Source organism: Megalops cyprinoides, chromosome 6 (genome assembly GCF_013368585.1).
Source record: "Megalops cyprinoides isolate fMegCyp1 chromosome 6, fMegCyp1.pri, whole genome shotgun sequence".
In the NCBI taxonomy this organism is placed as follows: domain Eukaryota; kingdom Metazoa; phylum Chordata; class Actinopteri; order Elopiformes; family Megalopidae; genus Megalops; species Megalops cyprinoides.
The window spans coordinates 5,439,926-5,465,121 of record NC_050588.1 but is presented as its reverse complement, the minus strand read 5'-3'; the positions used below and the strand labels follow the sequence as shown (position 1 = coordinate 5,465,121).

At 41.6% G+C, this 25,196-nt stretch overlaps 3 protein-coding genes across 3 annotated transcripts; 2 read left to right on the top strand and 1 right to left on the bottom strand.

Moving 5' to 3' along the window:
• Window positions 1-137: 137 nt before the first annotated feature.
• LOC118778716 (red-sensitive opsin-1-like) lies at window positions 138-5,697 on the top strand. The gene is made up of 6 exons (XM_036530358.1): window positions 138-255; window positions 1,606-1,902; window positions 2,181-2,349; window positions 2,471-2,636; window positions 5,130-5,369; window positions 5,596-5,697. The coding sequence occupies exons 1-6, from the start codon at window positions 153-155 to the stop codon at window positions 5,695-5,697; spliced, it is 1,077 nt and encodes a 358-aa protein (XP_036386251.1). The 5' UTR covers window positions 138-152.
• A 2,522-nt stretch (window positions 5,698-8,219) lies between these two features.
• Window positions 8,220-10,991, top strand: LOC118778706 (red-sensitive opsin-1). The gene is made up of 6 exons (XM_036530342.1): window positions 8,220-8,322; window positions 8,872-9,168; window positions 9,452-9,620; window positions 9,742-9,907; window positions 10,428-10,667; window positions 10,893-10,991. Exons 1-6 carry the CDS (start codon window positions 8,220-8,222, stop codon window positions 10,989-10,991), a joined length of 1,074 nt encoding a protein of 357 aa, XP_036386235.1.
• Window positions 10,992-18,279: 7,288 nt separating this feature from the next.
• On the bottom strand, window positions 18,280-21,877 carry mipb (major intrinsic protein of lens fiber b). The gene is made up of 4 exons (XM_036531090.1): window positions 21,518-21,877; window positions 20,146-20,310; window positions 19,259-19,339; window positions 18,280-18,465 (listed from the first exon to the last, which is right to left on the bottom strand). The coding sequence occupies exons 1-4, from the start codon at window positions 21,875-21,877 to the stop codon at window positions 18,280-18,282; spliced, it is 792 nt and encodes a 263-aa protein (XP_036386983.1).
• Between the last annotated feature and the right edge of the window lie 3,319 nt (window positions 21,878-25,196).

The window sequence follows — 25,196 nt, the reverse complement described above, 5'->3', positions numbered from 1 at the left end:
ATCAAGGTGGTATAAAAGAGCAAGGCAGGGGCAGTAACTCTGTTGGCCCCCTACAAGGAGAGAGGTGGAAGAGGAGAGGAGAAGTCCAGTCAAGCCAACATCAGCAGTGGTTGGAGAGAAGAAAAGGAGAACCATCTTCAGAATCATTCAAGATGGCGGAGGAGTGGGGAAATGCAATCTTCGCTGCCAGGCGAAGGAACGAGGACACAACTAAGGACTCAATCTTTACCTACACAAACAGCAACAACACCAGAGGTAAGAGAATGTTTTATTCCCTATATAGAGCAGGATACATCTGTGCAGAACTGACCTACTGGGCCATCAGAAGAATCCACCAAGGGCCTACCACAGTGGTTGTCTGCCAGCGCTCTTTTGCAGAGAGCGAAACATGAACACTAGTGATGTAAATATGTATCCATAATCAAAAATCAGTCCAAAAGTCTGATTAAAAGTTAGATTAACAATTGCATGAACAGGTGTTATCCTCCGAATCTGGATATGTCTATCTCAGGGCCAAGAGACCTGATACAATAGAGGAAACACTGGGCAGCATTCAATTGGATGTGATTCAATTAATGTGTGTGTGGTAGTCTGGGCAAATTTTTAAATGGTTTCAGTGGCTGCATTTGCTAATTTGTACATACTGGCATACATAAATGTGAGTATACACCTATGTGAGTTATACCTGTGAGTAGCTTGATGTGTTTGTACCCTGAAAGAGTTCTTCTTAGAGAGACCAAAGGTTTAAGCGGCACACCTACTTGAATCATGAATAGCGAATTGCTGATAGCAAACATATCAGTGTTTGTAGATGAAGATGTTGCATTTTCCTATATTGTAAGACAGGTGAGAAGCATGTAACCTCACCATTGAAATCATTTTAAAGAAGCAGAATCCATGGTTCACTATTTTAATGCAATCTCAAAGTACTGAACTTCCAATGGCAAAACCCTTCAACTGTATATTGTAGCACTGCCATCTCATCTGGTTGGGTGTGTTATATGACCCATAAGGCTTTCCGAGTTGAAGGAGCCATACAGGTACAAGTGCAATATGATGCGTTTTTGGTCATTTCAAGTAGAACAGACAAATGCCATGCAGCACTATTTGTATTATTACAATTCGAATTAGAGTAGCACGATGCCATTTTTTAAATCCAAGGGCATCCAGATGAACTGACTTTGGTAAAGGCAGAATCCCTCAATGAGATGACTCATGAAAGACTACCATATCCATGGTGGCAACGTGTGCAATCATCACCCTTATATTTGCAGTAGGCTGCAATAAATGGACACAGGCTCTCCAAACAGGACATTCCAAAGGTGACTAATGTTATTAGGGGTACTGGAGGATCTGCAATGAAGTAAAACAGCATAAAACATTAAAACTGAGAAGAGGGAGAAACAGAACACAAAGAGGATGAGGACAGCAAGTGCAAAATAAGCCTGGACATTTATTGTGTGGCTGTATAAAGTTGTATTTGTGCTCAAATGCAGTCATATCGTATTGTGGTGAATGAACTCAGAACTCAGAATGGATACTCAAACTGCACGCTTGTTTCACCATGTTCCACACCTATAACATTATTCCACTTTCTCTCCACAGATCCCTTTGAGGGCCCTAATTATCACATTGCTCCCCGATGGGTGTACAATCTGTCCACATTGTGGATGATCTTCGTGGTCATAGCCTCAACCTTCACCAATGGCCTGGTGCTTGTGGCCACTGCAAAGTTCAAGAAGCTGCGTCACCCTCTCAACTGGATCTTAGTCAATCTGGCTGTGGCTGATCTCGGTGAAACGCTCATTGCCAGCACCATCAGTGTCATCAACCAGATCTTTGGCTACTTCATCCTGGGACATCCCATGTGCATCCTTGAGGGCTACACCGTCTCTGTGTGTGGTAAGTAGCTCTTCTGTTTGATGTAACTGGAAACACCACATTAGATAAACAGGCTAAAAGACCAAAACAAACCCTTTGTGATTGCCTGACATTGCAACTCATGCCTCATGGAATCTTGCTTCACTTGTATAGTGTGAGAGAGCCTAAGGTGCTACTGTGGCAAACATCAGAATACAGAGTAAGACCTCCTTTAGATTGAACAAGTGGAATTAGCCACAGCAACACATATAACAAACGAGTGCACCCTTATCTTATGTACCACTGCCCTGCTGCTACAGGTATCACAGCCCTGTGGTCTCTGACGGTCATCTCCTGGGAGAGATGGGTTGTGGTTTGCAAGCCTTTTGGAAACGTTAAATTTGATGCCAAGTGGGCCATTGCCGGTATTCTCTTCTCCTGGATATGGTCCATTTGCTGGTGTGCACCTCCCATCTTCGGCTGGAGCAGGTTGGTATTTCACACCTCACCACCACCACCTCCAACGCTCACGTTGAGACCTCCAGTCAAAAACCATTTTGGAAAAAAACACGTCACTTCATTCATTGCTTTGCTTTCCTTTCTCCCACAGGTATTGGCCTCATGGTCTGAAGACCTCCTGTGGGCCTGATGTGTTCAGCGGAAGCGAGGACCCAGGTGTCCAGTCCTACATGATTGTGCTGATGATCACCTGCTGCATTATCCCACTTGCCATCATCATCCTTTGCTACATTGCTGTATGGTTGGCCATTCGTGCTGTAAGTAACTTACTCTTGAGAGAACTGGAATAATTTCAACTTTGTTAAAAAAGAATGGAATTCAGTAGCATCAAGGAAATCAATAGTCACTTTTTAACAAATTTCCTGATATACTGCCTGAGACATGATTATTTGATGTTTTCACTGAAATGACATGTAAGGTCTTTGTTTTGAGTTGGTATGGACAAAACTTAAGGTATATAAGATGATGAAGAATAAGATGATTTGGTTCCCTAAACAGCGGACCTACAATAACATACAGTCACCCAGTGCATCAAAAACTACTTTAAGAAAAATCCATTTTAAGAATAAATATAGGTGCAGTCAGCAATTAACTTAACCAAGGAATATGGCTTCTGGCTACATGATCAAGTCCATGGTGCAAATCAGACATGGAATACCACTGTATAAATGGAATACCATTTGGAAGTATAATTTCTGAAAAAAAAAAAAAAAAAGTTAAAAGATAAATCATCCATGCCAGCCAATCATGATTTATCTGAATTCTGGCTTTCTTGGATGAATTTTAGCAAGAAAATCAAACAAAAGACTGATTTGCCAATTTGCCTGAGGGAAAGCTATCTGACTTGCTTGCTGACATCATAGGCTCCGATAGGAGGTAGCTGACATATTCTGCAGCTCTAGCTTTGTAACTTACTGTTTATCATGTACGCCTCTCTCAGTACTAAATTCTTTTTTTTTAAATTACATTATAAATACATAGTGAGCTAGCTGTATGCTTGACATGCTTGAAATAACAGAAATGAGATGACAATGTGACTGATTTATAGTGGCGGTCTCATCACCATCTTTATTTAGCTGATGGTATTATCATGGATGATTGTGAAAGTGCACATAGCTTGCTTTAATTTAGAGTGCATTCATTTTCATGTCACTGTTAGCTACCCTCTGTTTGATATACCATTCAAATTAGGGAGAGCTAAAACCTCTAATTCTGGGTTTGACACTCCTCCAGTTGTAGTCTTTTGAATGTGGAATAAGCACTTGGCTAAATGCATTTTTATGGTCTGAACAGTGGTACAAATCTCCTGATTTGGTTTGTCTGCATTCTAATACCTATCCCCATTTCTGCTCATGAAGGGGTTGCATTATTGCCCCCTCATTCTCCTCCTCTGGCTCAAGGCTTTTACCTGCCTTCTCAGGAGGCAGTTATTAGGAGAAGTAGCTTTCAAATACATTAACACATTCCATATGCGAGGTGGCCTCCGAGGCATGTGACCCATCCGATGGGAAGAGTGAAGTAGACAGACAGGCCAAAGGCTATGAATAAGAGTTTTTTTTTTTTTTTGGAGGAGGTGTGATATGTGTCTGTTGGAAGGCTGCAGAGGTAGAGGTAGAGTAAGGGAGGCATTACAGCAGGAGGAGATTAAGAAAAGGAGATCACGAGAGATCGCTTTAAAGAGGGAAGACAGGATAAGGTGCAGAAGGCAGGTGGTGGGTTAGTAAGAAGCCAGGAGACACCAGAGCCGACCGATGTTAAAGAGGCAGGAAAGATCAAGGGAGGTTGGTGGTGTCAGGTGAGGTGGAAGGTCGGCAGTCTACGCAAATGGGGACTTAAAGTAAATTTGACCTGGGTCCACACCACTAAAAAAATCACCTTTAATGAGAGAGGAAGAAAGTGGAGGCACTTGAGAAGAGGACTTTTTCCAAGGCTTAGTAGGTCTGATGTACACTTTTGCCAAGGAAAAGTTTAGTTTAATGTACATTAAAGTACATTAGCTACATATATTTGTTATAGACTACAATTACAAGGTGCATGGCTATCAAAAAGGAGAAGTATCCCTCTTTTAGTTAAAACATCACCTAAGGTGTTTTATACAACAAACATGAGCAAGGTGTCCAAAACTAAATTTAAACAAATGGCACTTGGCCATCATACCATAACAACATACATCATGCCATAACAACTATTCTCTCACAGTTTTGCTATGCCATCTGTACTTGATTTCAAAGTCCTGTTCCTTTTCATCATAGGAGGCTTATGAAGTGTCTGAGACACATGCAAAATGCATTATAACTATACAATACAAGGCATGGCCATCAGACATAAAGGCATAACTATTTGCTTGCATTTCCACAAGGGTGCTACGTTTTGAACAGCAATTATGATCGTTCTGTGCTTTTTCGTCAAAGAGGCAAGCAAATTCAAGACAATGACTGAAAACATATTTTTGGCCATATCGGGAAAGACCAAGAGTCATCCACTTTGAAAATACTTTTACACGTACCTATGGAGCAGATCATATAATTGAGTCAAGTTTCAAAAAAGGAAAGACAACAGAACTATTGATATACCTTTGCTTAGATTATTTATCTTTGGGTCTTGGCCCCACTCATGAGATGTAACCACTCATTTAAATGAAACATATTCTGTTATTTGGCAGCCATTTTGCATACTTGTTTTGTATTTATGTCAGCTGCTTGGGACCATTTTTGATTGTAAGATGTCTCCATTTCTTTTGTCTCCTACAGGTTGCAGCACAGCAGAAGGACTCAGAGTCAACACAGAAGGCTGAGAAGGAAGTGTCCAGGATGGTCGTGGTCATGATCTTTGCTTTCTGCTTATGCTGGGGGCCGTACACCTTCTTCGCCTGTTTCGCTGCGGCAAACCCTGGATACGCCTTCCACCCTCTAGCCGCAGCCCTCCCTGCCTACTTCGCCAAGAGCGCCACCATCTACAACCCCATCATTTACGTCTTCATGAACCGACAGGTGAATACATCTCCCAACAAGTGACTGCATGCATTTGTCATCAAACAAATATGTGCTCTTTGTTCACAGAAATAGTCGTGACAGACTTGTTCCAAGAGGTTCAGCATATTTATGAACGCTGTACCCCTGTAGAAATTTATGCCATTTAAATCAGTCTCCCTTTAGATGTGTCTGTCCTATTTAAAAATCTAACTGAGCATCTGTTTTTTCCCTTTTCTCTCTGCAGTTCCGTGTCTGCATCATGCAGCTTTTCGGCAAGAAGGTTGATGATGGGTCCGAGGTGTCTTCATCATCCAAAACAGAGGTCTCTTCTGTTGCACCTGCATAGATCTGCCTCTATATTGTACAATTTGGAATATGGGCCGGACAGTCCTGTAAAGATGAAAGAAAATCAAAACAGGTTCTATGTTTTCTAAGTCCTATATTTTCCTTCATGTATGATTGAACAACATGCCAAGTGATAGCAGTGCTACTCATTACAGTCATTACAGTCCTCAGGCACTGAAGTTTTAGACATGCTACAGTAAATTGTTACACTGTTGTTATTTTTCCTGAGAACATACAAAGCTGGTCAGCTTCTGGAGTAGCTTTCTTTATTTATGCATACAGATACTGTCCCATGAGTACTGAACACCTGAAACTCACAACATTTTAAAGGTAATTGGTTGTTTGCATGTTGAAATAACTGACACTAGAAATTCTGAGGTGTTTTTGCTTTTACACAGCATGGTAAAAAAGAAAAAAAAAATGCATCCTTTTGATTGTATAAGACAGAACTCACTGATATTGAACATACCTTCACACAAACCAGCTGGTCATTTGGTTCATTTATGGCTGGAAATGTATTACTTTTCTGATGTAAATAAAATGTGCAGCAAATAAGACTGTTGTCTAAGCTTCTTCATGATTTCTACCACTGTATTTTCAGCTTAAGAGTTACTGTTTAATGTACACTTGTTTGATCAGTCACTCCAGCTTTCACAGACAGTCTTAATAATAAGTGTCAAAGGCCACTTTCAGCCATTGCGTTTATCACCCCACAACCTGAGGAAGGTGCGAAAGGGTTACGTGTTGCCACAATAAAAAGCTTTGTTTGGAGCGTTAATCAGTGGCTGACAGCTGCTCTTTCTGACCATGTGCTTTCTCCCTGTAAATGCTTATGCCCTGTGTGTAGGTTTTTTTTTTTGGGCTAATGGCACTGGAGCACGAGTTTTCAGTGATGAGGTTTTAGTACATAGCTCTGGAGATTAAAGAATGGAAGACTCAATCTTATGGGGCGGCTTAGTGTCCTACATCTGTGTCCTCTCCCTTTTTAAATCAGAGAGAACATAACACACATGATGTGTGGTTTTATTATAGAGTCAACAATTACATAATTATGTGTTGTGTATTATTGTGACAGTATATCAGATACATATAAATGAATTAAATTGTACACTAATGGAACACTGGCAATGACACTAACATTACAGCAGGAGCATAGCTGGTAAAAGCATAATCATACTGTAATGACTTGAAAACACCTCATTAATATGAAATAGTGCATTTCATTGTACTTGCAGATAAAAGGGCAGCACTCAAAGCTTATGGGAGTGCTCAGTGTAGTATATGTCCTCTGAATGACAAACTGACAGTAGCTCTTCACTCTTCACTAGCTAGCTGTTAGCTCAAAAAGTGACTGCTGTTACCTATAGCTACTACAGCATTAGGAGGCAAGTGAAATCTGATAACATAATATAATAAAATAAACAATTAATATTACATTTTAGACTATAATAACACATATCTCTCGGTAAACTATATCATAAATGCTATTTGATGAACATAGATTCAAGAGATTGTTGAATTTTGACATGCAGGGGAATTTGAACTGTGGCTCACCTCTTAAATCAAGAAGAATGTGACATGATCACACAACAGTGGCAAAATATAGGATGCAATGTACACACTGTATTCACATTAGGTATCATTAGAACTACAAACATGACATACAAATGTACACAATATTTAAAGCTTCTGATTAATTATATCAATTATAACTGAAATTACAACAACAGTGTATACAGCACCAAACTGAAAGGGATGGGCATTCTTTTTTAAATGTACAATCTATGTACAACCTCCTAAATCAGTCCATACATGCACATCCTGCTCACTTTTTCAATGAGTGGTCAGTGCTATTTTAGTCGATAGAAAACCACATTAACATTTTCAACCATTTTCTTGTCTTTTTCTTGATCTGCCTGAACAGTCTGCATTTTGGTCTGTGGCAACAACATGATTTCCTTTAGCACCCTTGATCCCATCAGAGGAGCAGGTCAGATGTGATCCTTGTCTAAACCATGATGAGGACAGGCAATTTCACCTTAGGTAGAGAAACGCAGCAGGAAAAGCGCTTCTTATCTAAGGAAGATTAACCTTAAACTGAGGTCTCACCTCGACTGGGTGTGCGTGTGTGTGTTGAGGTGGGTGGGCAGGTGGGTGTGTGTGCAAAGATGATCATGACTGTGTCAGGACCCAGAATTTACGTAGAGATTTGCTGCCAAAAAGAGTACAGTTCCTGCTCTGTTTGGCTCCTCCCTGTCTTAGCCTTAATTCCATTGATATACATGCTAATCTTGATTACACATGTTCGGTATAAAATGGTTCACTCTGGATTCCTGCACTCTGTTGGTCGCACAAGAGGAAAGGTGAGAGAGCAGGGAGGATAAGAGACACCAACCACTTAGTAAGGAAGCGTTGACAAGGGAGAAGAGGTGAAGAAGACAGAGATATTTGAAAAGAATTCAAGGAGAGGAAGAAGAAAAGACCTTGTCTTGATCCGCACGCGCTTCTGGTAATTTTCTGAAGATGGCGGAGGAGTGGGGAAACGCAGTGTTTGCTGCCAGGCGACGAAATGAGGAGACGACTAAGGACTCAATCTTCACCTACACAAACAGCAACAACACCAGAGGTAAGAGAATGTTTTATTCCCTATATACAGCACAATACATTAGTGTAGAACTGACCTATTGGGCCATCACAGATCTGAAGAATCCACCAATGGCCTATAACAGTAGCTGTGTAAGAAAATCATATCTGTTCCTTCATTCATTCATTGTCATTAGGTCACATTGGAAAAATAAATCCCCAGGACTGTTATTCAGAGGTTTAAAATACAGTAAATGCATGTATTTTTATATTTGGATCACATAAATCAGGAATGTGTGCTCTTCTTACTGTGCAGAAACAGTTTGATAAATTTCATTTTCAAGGGCCAGCTGAATGAACACTTATGTAATCACTCAGTAATATTTCCAAATAACTGTCTGAACTGAATACTTAAAAGAACAGTCTACTGCACATGCATAGATATTTTCAGGTATGATAAAATATCATGTATGAATATATAAGCAGACAAAATAGACCTGAAATAATTCGCAAGGTTTCTCTATTGGTGGTTTCTTCACACTTGCTTCACCACATTCCACACCTATAACATTATTCCACTTTCTCTCCACAGATCCCTTTGAGGGCCCTAATTATCACATTGCTCCCCGATGGGTGTACAATCTGTCCACATTGTGGATGATCTTCGTGGTCATAGCCTCAACCTTCACCAATGGCCTGGTGCTTGTGGCCACTGCAAAGTTCAAGAAGCTGCGTCACCCTCTCAACTGGATCTTAGTCAATCTGGCTGTGGCTGATCTCGGTGAAACGCTCATTGCCAGCACCATCAGTGTCATCAACCAGATCTTTGGCTACTTCATCCTGGGACATCCCCTGTGCATCATTGAAGGCTACACCGTCTCTGTGTGTGGTAAGTAGCTCTTCTGTTTGATGTAACTGGAAATGCCATATTGGAAAAACAGGCTAAAAGACCAAAACAAACCCTTTGTGATTGCCTGACATTGCAATTCATGGAATGCATCATGGAATCTTGCTTCACTCGCATAGTGTGAGAGAGCCTAAGGTGCTACTGTGGCAAACATCAGAATACAGAGTAAGACCTCCTTTAGATTGAACAAGTGGAATTAGCCACAGCAACACATATAACAAACGAGTGCACCCTTATCTTATGTACCACTGCCCTCCTGCTACAGGTATCACAGCCCTGTGGTCTCTGACGGTCATCTCCTGGGAGAGATGGGTTGTGGTTTGCAAGCCTTTTGGAAACGTTAAATTTGATGCCAAGTGGGCCACTGCCGGTATTCTCTTCTCCTGGATATGGTCCATTTGCTGGTGTGCACCTCCCATCTTCGGCTGGAGCAGGTTGGTATTTCACACCTCACCACCACCACCTCCAACGCTCACGTTGAGACCTCCAGTCAAAAATCATTTTGGAAAAAAACACGTCACTTCATTAATTTCTTTGCTTTCCTTTCTCCCGCAGGTATTGGCCTCATGGTCTGAAGACCTCCTGTGGGCCTGATGTGTTCAGCGGAAGCGAGGACCCAGGTGTCCAGTCCTACATGATTGTGCTGATGATCACCTGCTGCATTATCCCACTTGCCATCATCATCCTTTGCTACCTTGCTGTATGGATGGCCATTCGTGCTGTAAGTATTCTCAATAAGCCTACTTTCAACATCAATGAGATTACAATTAGCAACACCAAAAGCAACAGTCTTTATTAATGCATTTGTTGATTTTTTAAGCAAATTCCTTCATATTATACAATATTAGTTTTAAAGTTATTTATCAGGTATAGTATTTGCATAGTTGTAGCACAAACTAGGGGAGAAAACAAACAAACCTTTGCACAAAATATTTACTGTATAAAAACAGGTAGCCTGCAATTTTAGTCTTTTTTTCTAATCTAATTTAATCACAAAAATAGATCTTTCTTTTTTACTGTAGCTTAACACCGTTGATGGCCTATGCTCTAATTTGACAAAAAAAAAGCAGCTTCACTGCTAAAAGTGCAATGAGAGAGAACGAGGTTGAATATTTTTCTGAGTCAAAGACTACACCCAAGACAAAAAGTTTCGCTACTCGCAGGCCTTAAATGTAATTACTTAAATATCTTCGCTCAGAATAACGATTGTAAAATGTCTCAATTTTTCTCGTCTTCTACAGGTTGCAGCACAGCAGAAGGACTCAGAGTCAACACAGAAGGCTGAGAAGGAAGTGTCCAGGATGGTTGTGGTCATGATCATTGCTTACTGCGTATGCTGGGGGCCGTACACCTTCTTCGCCTGTTTCGCTGCGGCAAACCCTGGATACGCCTTCCACCCTCTAGCCGCAGCCCTCCCTGCCTACTTCGCCAAGAGCGCCACCATCTACAACCCCGTCATTTACGTCTTCATGAACCGACAGGTAAGCCCGAACTATAGAAATACAACAAAATCAAAATATTTTGTTTGAGTAAGCTATAAAGTATATGCTTAAAGTCTGAACACAGGTACGGTACACAACCCAAGAGAAATAATCTAAATTTACTGCAACTCAGCTAGTTCAGAATCTCGAGAAACTCGCCTCGCACATAGTATGCACATATCGGTCAATGAGATTGAGTTTGTGACATTTTTTTTTCTTCTCCAGTTCCGTGTCTGCATTATGCAAATGTTTGGCAAGAAGGTTGATGATGGCTCCGAGGTGTCTTCATCCAAAACAGAGGTCTCTTCTGTTGCACCTGCATAAACCCGCCTCAATTTCCCAAGCTGGACACTCGACAAAGAACAAAAATCACGACAACGAAAACACCTACACGGAATATAAATGGTACTGTTTGTATGTACCGGTACCTCTAGCTTTCTTAAGACCAGTTATGGTTTTTACTCTTAATACCCTTATAAAAACCAAACTTTTACAAATGTATGTGTTCGATGCCGACTTGGAAAAAGTGTGTCTACCTTACTTGTTGTTACATACATCAGAAATCAGTTCAGCTTCTTAAATTTCCATCAGCTATGAACATACAGCAAGGGAGTTATAATGACTAAAACGACAAGATTGTCAGTGACTGGGCAATTTTCTAAATATACTGAGATGGTCTGTCCAGCCATGTACAAAGCATTGTTAAGTTTATGTTTATTTATTTACTTAACTACAATTATAAAGCCTTCTGTTTTAGGTAGACTTGCCAATAAAAAGTTGAATAGATGACATAATTTTTATGTTATACTATTTTATTGTTTTCTGATGAAAATAAAATGTGCAGCAAATTGAAAAAGAAAAAGGCTTGTTTGGGTTGTTTTATCTGACAAACTTCTGCTCTACTATTTTTTTCCCCCATCGGTGGCTGCCATTCCATTGAGATTCTAGATATCAAATATTTCACCAGTTCACCTGTATTTGCATCATTATTTAAAATGATCATCATTGTTATTTTACCAGCACCATAACAGTATACCAGCAAGTTAGCTGGGTGTTACACTTCTACATAACTAGTAAGTTACTGTAATGTCAAAGAAGTTTTAGAGTAGATAGCTGGCTGTAGAAGAGATTACAGGTTCATATCATACCTTATTTACTAAAACCTTAATATATTGCGTTGCTTCAAAAGACTGTAGTCAAATAAGCACTTTACAAACTTTAGCCTACTGATAAAAACCAGAATGAATCTTCAACAAGGCCATAACCAACAAGGACAACAAGCGGCTAGATATCACTTGACTTCATTTATTTTAAAATACATGTTTTTGGAAATAAGCAAAGGAGTGTTTTTGTATTTACATTTACATTTATTCATTTATTTTATCGACTTTATTTAGCGACTTAAAAGCACGCAAAAAACCATAAGGAGTCAACAATATTAGAAGCACTGCACGACCAGGTTTCAGTTGTTGGCCAGACAAGGTACAAGCTAGCTGGTAGAGACAACATTAAACAGCATTAAACCATTAGATTACATTTTCCTTTTTTAAAAAATAGGGAAACAGTTTTGAGACATGAGAGATTTCTTTAGGTGGTAGTGTTTCAGGTGCTCAGACGAAAGCGGAAGAGCTGTGTCTTCAGGTATTTCTTGAAGACAGAGGGGACTTGGAGGCGGCAGAACGGAAGAAAAGACGAAGTTCATTCCTTTTTTGCTATATGAAAAATCCAACAATGGAAACTATGCGACGCACATGTTGAAAAAACAGGTTCATATAATTAATAGAACATTTAAATAATTCGCAACTTGGAACTCTGGAATTTATCATCTAATAAATATTTTAAAAATTAAGTGTACATAGTATACAGGCATAACCTTTATTTAACAGCAGAGGTGCAAAAGGGGGAATGCAGCATACGCAACGCATGGGGGCACCGCAGAAGAGGGTAGCCAAAGCCGGCAATAAATAGGCTAAAGAAAAGTTAAATTAATAAGCGTGAAATACAAGCATTGTAACACTTGCACAACGTTCAGCGGACTCGGAAAGTCCTTTAGATGAAAACCGATTAAATAAGATATACTATTTGATTCGCAGTCTACTGACCAGCACAGAGAGATATCGATCGCGGACATGCATCTATTAAGAGTGACCGCGAGTAGTGCGACCAAAGAAGAATTCCATCATCGCTCCAAGATCGCTTGGCTGGCGGCCAAAACAGAAAAAAAGGAAGAGGCAGCAGGAAACAAAATTAAAATGCAGAAAACGTTTAATAGCTGCTTTACGCAAAACCAGACATCTGAAAAGAGTTAGGTGACGTTAAGAAACCTCTTGAAGGGATTTACCTAGCTCGCTAGCATAGCCCAATATTTGTTGGGTCGTTTCCCAACGGAAAGGTCTGTTAGGTAGGCCTAAGTAAATAGAGAGGTAAGTAGGTAGTTAGCTAGTTAACTGGCTGTAAACTTGGGCAGGGAGTTACTACATGATGTTGCCTAACTTTACTTTATCTGAGATAGGACATATTAACATAAACGTTAACTTTGAAATAACTCTGAGGTGTAAAGTATGGAGTATGGTTGTGACATAGTAAATTGTGACTCATATATCCGTAGTTCAGACGTCCCCTACATGATTCGACAGCCCAGCTGTAATGTCAAATGTTGTACATTCTGTTCAAACACCGCGACAGACGAGGGCGCTAAACAGGGTTTTGCATGTATCTATAGAAATAGGTAGTTGCGCTCCTGTTCAGCAAAGGGTGTTTATGCAAAATACAGTAAAGAAATAAAAGATTAGAGCAAAACACAAAGTGAGCCAGAAGGACACTTAAGGTGGAATGTAGCGGTGTGGTGTGCAATTCACAAACAAATAGATCGTTTTGAATGACCCTTTTGAGTGTATTGTCTGTAGCCTACTGATTCACTATCCTGAAAGATTTGTTCATTTGACTCACCAGCACCCTGCCAAATGCTTTAAACAACTACATCAGCCTATAGAATACAACAAAACTAAAAGTGTCCATGAGTGGAGGAAAAAGTTGGACTGGTGCGGACTGCTATCCGAACAGCGTATCAGAATGATAAGTGTTTCTGAACATAAACTCCTCTAAGCACTGAATGAATCAGCACACAGTACACTGATTCATTCAGTGTCCTCAGCTTGTTAAATCATCCAGTTCTTTCAGTTTTCTCTTTTTGCTGAAGGAATCAGTGAATCTTTCTGCTGAACTGAACAAAATTATTTAAATTCAGTTAATTAACAATTTGAATGCCCGTCACCAGTAAAACCACCTAGTAGCCCAAAGGTTGCTGATACAATTTGCAGGTGGGGTGAGACATGAACTTTCTCTGGATAGGAGTGAGAAGAGATAAACACACTGATGTGTGCAAATTTGTGTTATATTTCAATTATGTGGACTGAGGAGCAATTATAAGTTAAAAGAATGCAGTAACATACGATACCACAAAATACGCATGCAGGTTTTGTGATAAATTTCATCACCCTCTTCAACTTCAGCTCACTTCAATTACCAGCCTTGCCCACCTCCTCACAGGGCAGCTCTTTTTGTGTAGACATAGACAAAATTTATGCAATCAATATGTCCAGATATTCTTAATAATGATCATTGGAGGGGCGGGTCAGACTTGTGTTTGTGCATGTGTTTGAGCATAGGCCTACTGGTAGAAATTTCTGACTATAAATCTTTTCACAGAGCATTTTGATATTTTTTATTTATTTCTCAAGATTTCTCACAAAATGCTTGTACTATGCAAATTCAGTCAAAGCAAGAAAAGGAAAAGAAATGGTAACAAAACCCTAACAAACTTAATAAGAATCAAAAACACCCCCTACTCAGAATATTGGCAAAATGAAACTTGTCATCAGCTGTAGCTGTGATCTTGGAGAATCTACTCTGTTGGAAACCATGCACCTGTACACCCTAAATGTCATCGATATATGTAAAGCAGAGCTAAAAAAAACAGTCAGTAACTGCAAAATGAGGACTAGATTAGATTTTGAATATGCTACAATTCTTATTTCCGAGAACAACCAAAACATTTAAGTTGTCACTAGCTAGGGACCATATTTCGGGTCATAGTTGACCTTCCACAATGTAGTCCTCCAAAACTTGAAGGCTCACTACACTACCAAGCTAAATAAAAACACACTTTAAGTTCAAAAACAGATCAGGTCCAATGTATCACTTCAATTTGAAGAAGGGTCCTGGAAATGAACTGGTATGACCTCAAGATTCCAGAATGAAGACTCTAGTATGCATTGACATATCAAGCTTAGGGTATTCATGCTGCAGAACAGTCTGTTATTTACAAAGCATCAAGCCAGAAGTATTTTCGTAAATTGTTTATTTATAGAAAATTTGTCTTTGGGTATCAAAACAAGCTACTTCCTTTGCCCCAATCTGTCACTTTGGGGAAAGGAGGATGGGTTGAATGTTGACAGGTGTAAAAATTTTGTATTGAATCTCAAATGTGTATTTTCGGTATGCAGTCGTGAGAAGCAACTTGTGGGAGGAGTGGAGTGACAAGACTAGCTGGAGGTGTAATATCATGAAAAGCTTTCATAAACACCATGGCTCTTCTCCTCCCATTAAGAGAAGTTCAGCTGTGTCAAGACACATGGCTTCATTCATTGGCTACTTCAGAACAGAACCAGATTCATAGCTACTGCACTAACACTCTGTGTAATTGCAAAAAAAAAAAAAAAAAAAATCACATGGGTGATTCATTTCTTTGCTTAATGATAATAATGATTATTCTAGAATATTATCCTAAGCACTGTTCCCAAATACATTTTTATTAAAACCTTAAAAAAGTGAAAATAGAATATAAAAATTCAAAAGAAACTGAAAATATATAAATAAGTCTGATATTTTTTTCTAATCTCAACAATAAATCCTCATTTAAACATTTTAATGTTTTCCCAAGTAATTGTTCTCACTAGTAAGAAAGACATAAAAAGTACAAATGAAAATAAGATGAATTAACCCAGATCAACCCTGATAGTTAGGAAGTTAAGAAGACCCAAGCTATAATTTCAGATATCTGTCATCCCATACACCCCCTTTTCAATTCCTATCTGTCCCAGGCAGAAAAATTACCTAGCTTGTGTTGGAGGTGACAATCCCCTTAGACAATACATCAAAAACTGTTTGACAAGGACACATCTTTCAATTTCTAATTGCAACACCTCAAAACACCCCAGTGACTAAATGTAAATCCATTTCATTTAACAAACAACTTTTTCCATTTCATCCATGCTACAATCAATGGATAGTTACCTAAAACTGTTTTATATGCATATTTTAAACTTCAATGTTTCTAAAAAAAAAGCTGAAAAACAACTGCAAAAGCAGAGAACAACCTCTAATATAGCAGCTGAGATACTGAATGAGTAAATACAGTTTGTGAATGACTGATCTGAGGGAGATTTCCCCCCATTTACCTAATCTCCAACCCCCTGTACAGCTAAATGCATAATATATCTTCTGTTGCTGACACCTTGTAGCAATATGCATACACTGCTACAATGTTACAGCAATGTTGTGTGAATGCTCCTTAGGAGTTTCCCTAACTATTTTTGAATGTGAGCAGCATTGGGGCCTAGAGAGCAGAGGGAGGAGGTTGGGTGAACGCAAGAAGAGGGCATCTTAAAAGGGAAGGGATGAGGTGGGACTGTTGCTCCACACCGGGTCTCCTCTCAATAAATAGGTGCACATTTGCTTCAAAATATTTACAAATGTAGCTTATTGAGGTCAGTTGCTCCCAAAATGAACAAGGAATTTTAATATACATATGTATATATATTTCTTTCCTGTGATGATCAGGAAACCGAGTTAAGAGCATTAGCACATCTCATTTCAAAAAGACCAGAAATGTGAAGCACCTAAGAAGACTAGAATCACCCCCCACCTGTCCCCAATTAGCAGTTGGGGGGAAAAAAAGTAGCAAATCTCTGCTGACATCAGAAATAAGCCTGAGGGCCACTGCACCACCATGCGCTCAGTTATTAAGAAGAGACATTAAAAAATAGGATGAAACATATTAGCCAGCAACAACAGAGCCCTCTCTCGGAGCCCGGAGCCCACAGCCTGCAGCCGGGGAGGATTAGTTCCTGTTGCTGCTACAGAAAACACACCAGAAAACCAATCCACCACTCACGCCGGAGCAATACATCTGCTGATGCTCGGCTATGGAGGGTGGAGAGTTTCGATAGCTGGAAAAAAACAGGCCTGAAATTGCATGTGCCTAACAACATTCTCGTTGCAGCCCAGCACTGATGCATTTGACCAAGGTGAACTTGGAGGCACTTTAAATACCATTGTCAAAGTCACAGAGAACAAGTTTCACACAGTCAAACATGCAGCTAAAAGCTCTGGTTCAGCTCTGAAGAACTTGCATATAATTGAGTCTAGACAGAGGAAGGGGGAAAAAAGTTTAGTTAAGAAAAGACATCGGTTTTGTGTCATGTTTTTGTGTTTATTTTCCATTTTAAATAGGGTTAGAGTCACTTTGTGGTCCCAGACGGAGTCTAACCTTAAGAAGAGACTCAGTCCAGGCCATGCAGCTGCTAGAAACTTACAGAGCCATTTCAAAGACTGGGATGCAACATTTTTCTGAGGATTGTGTCGTTGGAAAAAAAAAATAGTGTAAAGGCTAGTAAAGGGAGGTCTCTGTAAAAAGTCAAAGGGAAGCAGATATGATGGCAAATATCACAGTATGGGAGGAGAAGAAGTGGTTGTTTCCTAAGAATAAGTTGATAAATGAAACATAAGCATGGTACAAACACGGGCGAGCGGTAGTGAAAAAAGCCTAAAGAAAAAGCATCAGTTAACATTGACATGCACGCACGCACGCACACACACACACACGCACGCACGCACGCACGCACGCATGCACACACACACACACACACGCACACACACACACAAATAAAATGAAAATGAGAATGAAACCCTGGCAAATTCTAATGGTATCATACATCCATGTCATGTATCGGAAGTGCAGAAAAGAAAAGGAAATAAGTAGAAATGAAATCAGATGAAAAGGAAAAGCATGCGTAAGTCCACTGCTCTAGCCCACTCCAAGGAGACTGCAGCTCAGAGAGAGGCCCCCGCCCTGAGTGGTCCAGCCAGGCGCAAACCCACTCCCTGCCCCATCAGGCAGAGGCCACCTTCTCCAGCGATGGCTCCTCTTCAAGTTGTCTCTCGTTATCCTGCCGTCTTGGGGTGAATGGGGGGGGGGGGGGGGGGGGGGGGGTTGTATGGGTTGAAATTTGGGAAGGGGGGTGAGGATGGGTGGATTGGGCCTGGAGGAAGCGGTGGGGGAGGGGGGTTGGTGGGGAGGAACTGATGATGGGGAGCACGCTCATCGCCTCTCTTTCAGAAACGTCCAGCTCTGGACTCGAGAGTGAGAGGCGAGGGAAGGAGATGTTTTGTTTGCTGTCTGTGGTGAGGTTGCGTACCTCCATGTGTAAGTGTGTTTGTGAGTGTTCGTGTGGATGGGAGGTGTGAGTGAGTGCTGGGTGAGTGGGTGTTGGGTCATGTGAGTGTGAACGCGGGCGCAGAGCCGCGGCCTTCTGCCCCCCTGTGGGGGGGTTTATAGGGCTTGCGTCTTGAGCTCGATGGGCTCGCTGCGGGTGTCCGGTTGGTTGTCAGCCTCGGGGGGTCTGCTGCCCTTCAAGGTGGCCAGTCTTTCGGACAGACCCCGGAAACGAGGGAACAGCATGAAATCGTACAGCAGGGCTCCCATGGCTCCTCCAATCATGGGGCCCACCCAGTATACCTGTCACAACAGACACACATACAGTTAGTGCTTGGTCCCTTCATCAAAACCATGCACAGCTGTATTACATACACATCACGATCATTTTGGTAATTATTGTGATTGTTATAAACGTACATTGACTGTTTGTTTGCCCAGTCCTCAGTTGAAGGCTATGTACAGTGACTGTGGGCTTTACACTTGAAAACCATTGAATAATTGGATTAGAATCCCAACCCCCAGGTTCCAGATCAGCACACCATTGTTACTCCAAAATTAAGGTTCTATTTCATTTACTGCGTTACTGGAACATTGAATCAAAATTCATTATGGCAGTGCTAGTAATGATTATCAACAAAATGTATATATGTAATCAACTGGGTCAGTGTCTTATGAATTAAGGAATTTTTTTGACTTACCTCTTTTATTGTCGTAAAACATAACTATTTCTGAATTTTATTTGAGAGCAAACAGGTAGTAAAGTTCTTCAAATTAAAGGATATAAATAGTTCAGATTTTTCAATTATGTATAAACCTTACATTAGACCTGAGTGGTCTGGGTTTTTAACCATAGTGCCTTGCATTATTTTACATAACATTAGAAGTTAATTGCATATATGTGGCTGAAACACCTACTTTCTGAGCTGGGCACATATAATGTTGGAGGGTTAAGTGAGGAGGATCAAGTGAAGGATGCTGATGCAACATTAATCACTGGTTCTGGAATCACCAAAGTTCTTTCACAGATTTTGCAGGTACTCAGCGATGAGTGAGAGAATGACACCCAGGCAACCGTTCCTGGTGAGTTTCTTACCCAGTGATTCGCAAAGTTTCTGACCAGAACAGCGGGGGCAAAAGACCTGGCAGGGTTCATTCCGGCTCCAGTGTAGTACATCTGCAACAAAGACAGTAGCTCTTAGAACCAGCAGATCAGCATGGCCCCCATAACAGAGCAGCAGTAGGCATGTCAGCCCACTGCATGTATGAATAAATTAATAGCTTGATTTATAATTTACAGTCGAGAGGGTGAGACAGAAGAGAGAAGATGCTTGCATAAAAAGAGAAAAATAATGAGATACAACAAAGCTGAATATACGATATTTCCGAGGATGATATTACTATTACTAATTTGTTCGGGAAAAATTGCACTCATTGCCTTTTTACATTAGCACATGAGGCTGGAGATACACATTGTTTGTCATACTGCCTTAATCAGTGAATGATGTGTTCTGGTAGTAGTGCTCAGTGCCTCTAAACATCACATTTTTCAGTCATGCAAGTAAAAATGATGTTAATAACCTTTTCCCACAGGGTGACCTAAATGTACTATTTATGTGATATTTATATGATATATATTATTATTCTTTACAGTTATGCATGAATGTGTGAAATTTTGTATAGATATTTTTCAACTGGATTAGCTCACAAACAGATTAAGATAAATATTACTGATTGTTTAATTAATAAATTATACAAATATCCATTATCCACTATCCATTCATCGATATGAATGATAAAATTGTTGAAGTTATAGGGTCAATTACAGGATTAATCACAGTCAAGTTCCAATCGAGCAAACCCCGCTTTAGCTGTGGACTGCCTGTGATGTCTTCTATTAGAGGTCTCACAGTGACCATGCAGTTGTTGCCCCTCTCCCTCTGTCTACCACCACGCTTCTCCCGACTCCTCTCTCTCTCTTACCCCCATCAGGTGCCCAATGGTGACAGAGAAACCGATGGCCAGAGCCGCGGAGCCGATGCGTCCGTTGCGCCTGTCATCTGTCACGGCGAAGATGCAGATCACAAGCTGCAGCGTGAGGAAGACTTCAACCGTTGTAGCCATGCCAAGGCTGACGCCTGGCTGCAGCTGTAGGGGGCGACATAGAGGCGGAAGAGTCAGTCTATCAGTCCAACCAGGGGTGAGTTACGAATCAACCTCAGCAATGGACTCCGAAAACAAATAAATGACTGTGTTCAGGTAGGTAAGGGTGGAGGACAGAAAGGCAATGTCAACAGCATCAGAACAACATAGCACATAACAATGTTAGGTCAGGTCAAGGCATTTCATCTGCCTTTGGGCTGTGCATTTGCATTTTTCATTTTAATGATTGTCAAAAACCCAGTGCATTACCGGAGAACCCGATCTGTCAAAACTGTGTAAATATTTATTGCATTTCTTCACATCCTTCATTTGCATTTTAGCCAAGAAATCAAAAACTAAGCAAAATGTCATAAATCAGTTTAAAGGAGGCAAAGCAGGACTGGAGCATTAACTGATTCAGCTTAAACAGTTCCCATGCTTAGCATTCATTAAAGTGTGTCCATCTTAGCCAGGAATATCCATGCCCTAAAACCTTGCCCAACAGCATTTGCTCTTGCTTGGTCCTTAAAGTACTGCGGTGCATGCAGACACCTTAAACAACAGACAAATTGCAAAGAAACATTGTGCTATTCTTGGTGACAAACATGCACGGCACAGTGAGAATCTGCCATCTACAGCAATGCGCCATGAGGCATTAGAGTGGAGGGGCTTAAATAACCCACCTGTCTCATCAAACACATTTAAGGAGAAATTGGAGTCCTTGCAGGTGCCAATCACAACCAATCAGGGGCTCCCCTCTCATCAGCACACACCCACTGCCCTGTGCATCTTAACACTCTTTCGTCCTTTCAGATGGACTACAAGCACTTGTCTCCAATCAGGTCATTTCTGTCACTGGTGGCTTTCACTTATGTCATGGCAATTGTCATCACGATGTCTGTAACATTTGCGCCCAGACAAAGGTCAAAGCAACTGCTGACCCCTGCTTATGTTCTAGCTGCATCTTCTGTACCCATCTTATGTCCACACCCTTTTTGTATGCTCCGGCAGAATCTTACAGGCCAACGGTGGGAAGCAGTGGAGCAATCACTTACATAACTTAGTCCACTGATGTCCACCGTGCCAGCTGGTCACCAGTCCAGGAGGGCCACTGTGCAGTTTTTAGAGATCTCTCTCTGTGCTGTGAGTGTGAGCACACACAGTTGATGTGGGCGGGGACAGGGGGAGTCGGGCTCAGAATGCGGCCACTTACCGTGTTGAGCGCCAGGGTGCCGCGCATGTTGCTGGGCGTGACCCCGTAGAGCACGGCGGCGCCAGCCATGGCCCCGAGCACCTGGGCGGCCCAGTAGAAGACAGCGCGGAACAGGGACATCTGCGAGCCGATCAGGTAGGCGAAGGTGACGGCCGGGTTGATGTGGCCGCCGCTAATGTGGCCGATGGACTGGATGAGCGTGGCGGCCGCCAGCCCGAAGCAGAAGGCCACATGCATCACGTGGTGGGGCCCGGTGGTCCAGCGCAGCGCCGCTCCCAGCCCAAAGAACACGAAGAACATGGTGCCGAAGAACTCGGCGAACACCGCCCGCCAGAACGACATGGACCGGAACTCCCACATTCTCGCCGGTGATCACAGGCAGCCCAGGAAAACGAATGGGAGAGGGGAGAGAAGAAGGCGGCTGTGGAGGAGAGCGCGTGCAGGAACCCCCCCTCTTCAAGCGCCGTCGGACGACCGAGAAGAACAACGAAAAGCTTTTTTTTTCCCCTACAGGCTTGCTTCGTTCAGCTAGCCTCGAGTACAACAACAACTTGGTCGCTCCTAAAAAACGAACAGAAGGGGTGAACGGACCTTAAAAAAAAAAAAAACGGGTCTAGTCTAAAGCTAAGGACGAGTCAGCACGTAAACGGTTCAACATGTAGCCGAGCGGAAGTCACCTCGGCTCAGCTCAGTTCGTCTGTCACGGTCCGCAACGCCGGTGCCTCTGGGTGCGGTCCTTTTGTCATACAGACATAGGTGTGCGTGTGCGGAGAGATGAGCGTTGCCTTTGTCAGGAGGATCTGTGCATCGATGTGAGCGTGATGGTTTGGGGTTAGTGAAGAGACACGAAAAGACAAAGCTTGAGCATGTCCTGCAGACATTCAGTCTCTCTGACAGAGCGCAGAGGGGAGACAGGGGGGATTTATAACAGTCCGGGGGTCAAAGTGACGCCATAATCCGCCGGGGGAGGGTGGTGGGAGGGGGCGCTGGACGTCTGAAATTAAACAAACTTAACCCTTCCCTCACCCCTGGCATGGTGGTCAGACCTCACCTTAAACTGTAATGAACAAGCCCTCAGGTGAGGAGGGGAAAAGGTGTAAGACTTTTTTATCAGGTAAGGTGAAAGGTTATACATTCTGTGAGAAATAATGGTGGCTGGTGATGTCCTTTTTTGTTTGTTTAATTGCTGTACTCATGCAGTATGCCTTATGCTTCATCTTTTGGGTTTTAATACTGAGATAAAAAAAAATATTCCAGCACAAGATTTTGGAAACTTGAATAAGGACTGGGAAGACAACAAAAATATGGAAATATTGTTGCCTATATTGCCTTACCCCCAACACATTCAGGTGTTAGCAAACTTATTTTTACGTGTTCCTAAACATCTGAACACCTGAGAATTAGGTGTACTTAGATGAGGAGACCAGGTCAATGAACACAACTGTAAAGGAGCACTTTGAGAGGAATGGCTGTTCTATCAGTAGAAACACTTTTTTTTGTTAGCACAGCTCCAGGTTCAAGTTCTCTGAACACACAGTTCCACTTGAACTAACAAGTGGTGTGAAAAAGATTGTGTCACTTGGCTGCATGGAATAAGTGCTGACGCTAAAGAAACACAGCCAACAATGCCACTCATAACACCAGGGACCAGAAGAGGCCCCTCACACGGAAGGGCCTTGAACCAACAAGTGGAGGATATGTGCAGTGAAATAACTGATCTTTATCAGAGAACATGCACACTGAGACAACCGACCTTGTTAAACATGCAATTTTAATGTTCATGCACATCTTATATGTATGTACAACCTACCTACATATGCATTAATTGTATACATGTATGCATGTTTATATTTGTATGTATGTATGCATGTATTTATACATATGCATACACAGTATATGTAGTATGCATACACAGCAAAGGAGAGATTGCATCAATTTTAAAACTGTATATACACAGAACTCCTAAATATGAATATACATGTATATACACAGACCCCAAAACAGACCATATGGATTATATGTATGCATATATATGCACATGCATATACACACTTTCCAACTTGAGGTATATGCATTTCAATATGTATAGAAACTGTGTTAGAATGCTGATTTGCATCTGCTTGATGGATGCCGCTGCCCCAAATGCAAATTTAATTTTGAGAGAATTTTCTTTGTGCAAAAAATGTTGCAAATACACACGCTTTTCACTTTGCTGATCACGGAATTGTGGGCCTGGAATATCGGCCGGCTGTCACATGGGCGGTACCGGCACTGTTCGCGGACCATCCATAACATTCTGATTTTATGTATGCCCTGCTCGTGCTTTGACCAGAACCCGAAGAGGAGAAGCTCTGGATTGTCCTCCAAAATCTGGAAATTAATCAATTGTGACCCGGGTTCTAGAGAGACCTTTTCATTGCGTACACAAAAGAGCTGTGTGACGTCACCATCAGGTTGGGATGGCAGCTTAAAAAGCCCAGCTGGAAGATCTCATCCAGCGAACATGACCAGGTGAAAGGTGCACAAGAATAATTGCTAACACAGTTAGAGTAGAATAGTGTTAGCCACAGAAGGGGAGAGAAATGCTTGCAACTGAGACACAGCAAAAGCGTTTTTCCTCAGGTCCTCCATTGCAGTGGAGCTAACTGTTGCTTCCTGCATATTAGTGTAGCAACTTCATTGTCTCTGCTTTTCCACTGAGTCTTTGAAAACATTTAATCAATGAGAACATAGGCAGGCAGTGTATACAGAGTGCTTAAGACTGTGTACCAAGACTGCCACCACACAACTTCAGATGCGAGTGAGTCTAGCACTGAGAAAACTTCAAAATAGCAAAACACGGGAAATGCAAATAGATTCTGTATGAATTTTTACCTAAACTCTTTCTGCCTCCATGTGTCAAGATAGCTCAATGGACTGACTTAGATGTCTGTTTTGCTTCTTCATCACCAATCCTGAGATCAGACAAGCTGGGCCCAAAAGTGGCTTTAAGTGTAAGTGGAGCTGCAGCCTTTTGTAAATGTTAAATCATTTTGTTAATGTGACTCGGAAGGATCTTCCGAGTCACATTAGGAGGGGGTCATATGATGTACTTTGTGCAAAAGCAGGGACCTGAAGCCCCTTGGAGCACCAATGCCCCATTGGTATCTGCTCACTACTTCCTATCGTTTTAACAGAATCCTTCTCACTTTCATGTTTTTTAAATTAGCAGAATGCTTCTTAAAGCACATGGAGTGACTGACAGACAGGTGCACATCTATGCACAGGTGTGACAGATCTGGAGTAGAAGGGGGGCCCAGGTTCCCAGCCTATGCGGCGGAAGGGAGAGGTTTGATCAGCAGTGCATGTCTTTTTAAGAGCCACAGGCATGCTCAGTGCGACAGCTAGATAAGCTCGCCACGCAGATAGTTGAGTGCAGTGCAGGCGGCTGTTTGGTCAAAGCTTGCACCCACCAGGCAAGGTCCAAACAATATATAAAACTGTTTGTTTTCAGGACTAGTATTGTAAAAGTCAAGGGACTTCAAAGAATCTGCAAGAAGTTGTGCTGTTAAGATGTCAGGACATGCGTGATCACCCTTTGGTTTGACTTGTTGGTCAAAGAGCAGCACTGGAGCTGTATGTAAGGCAGCAGCGTGGCTGTTATGGGGTAAGAATCGGTGCCTATAGACTGCGGCCAGAG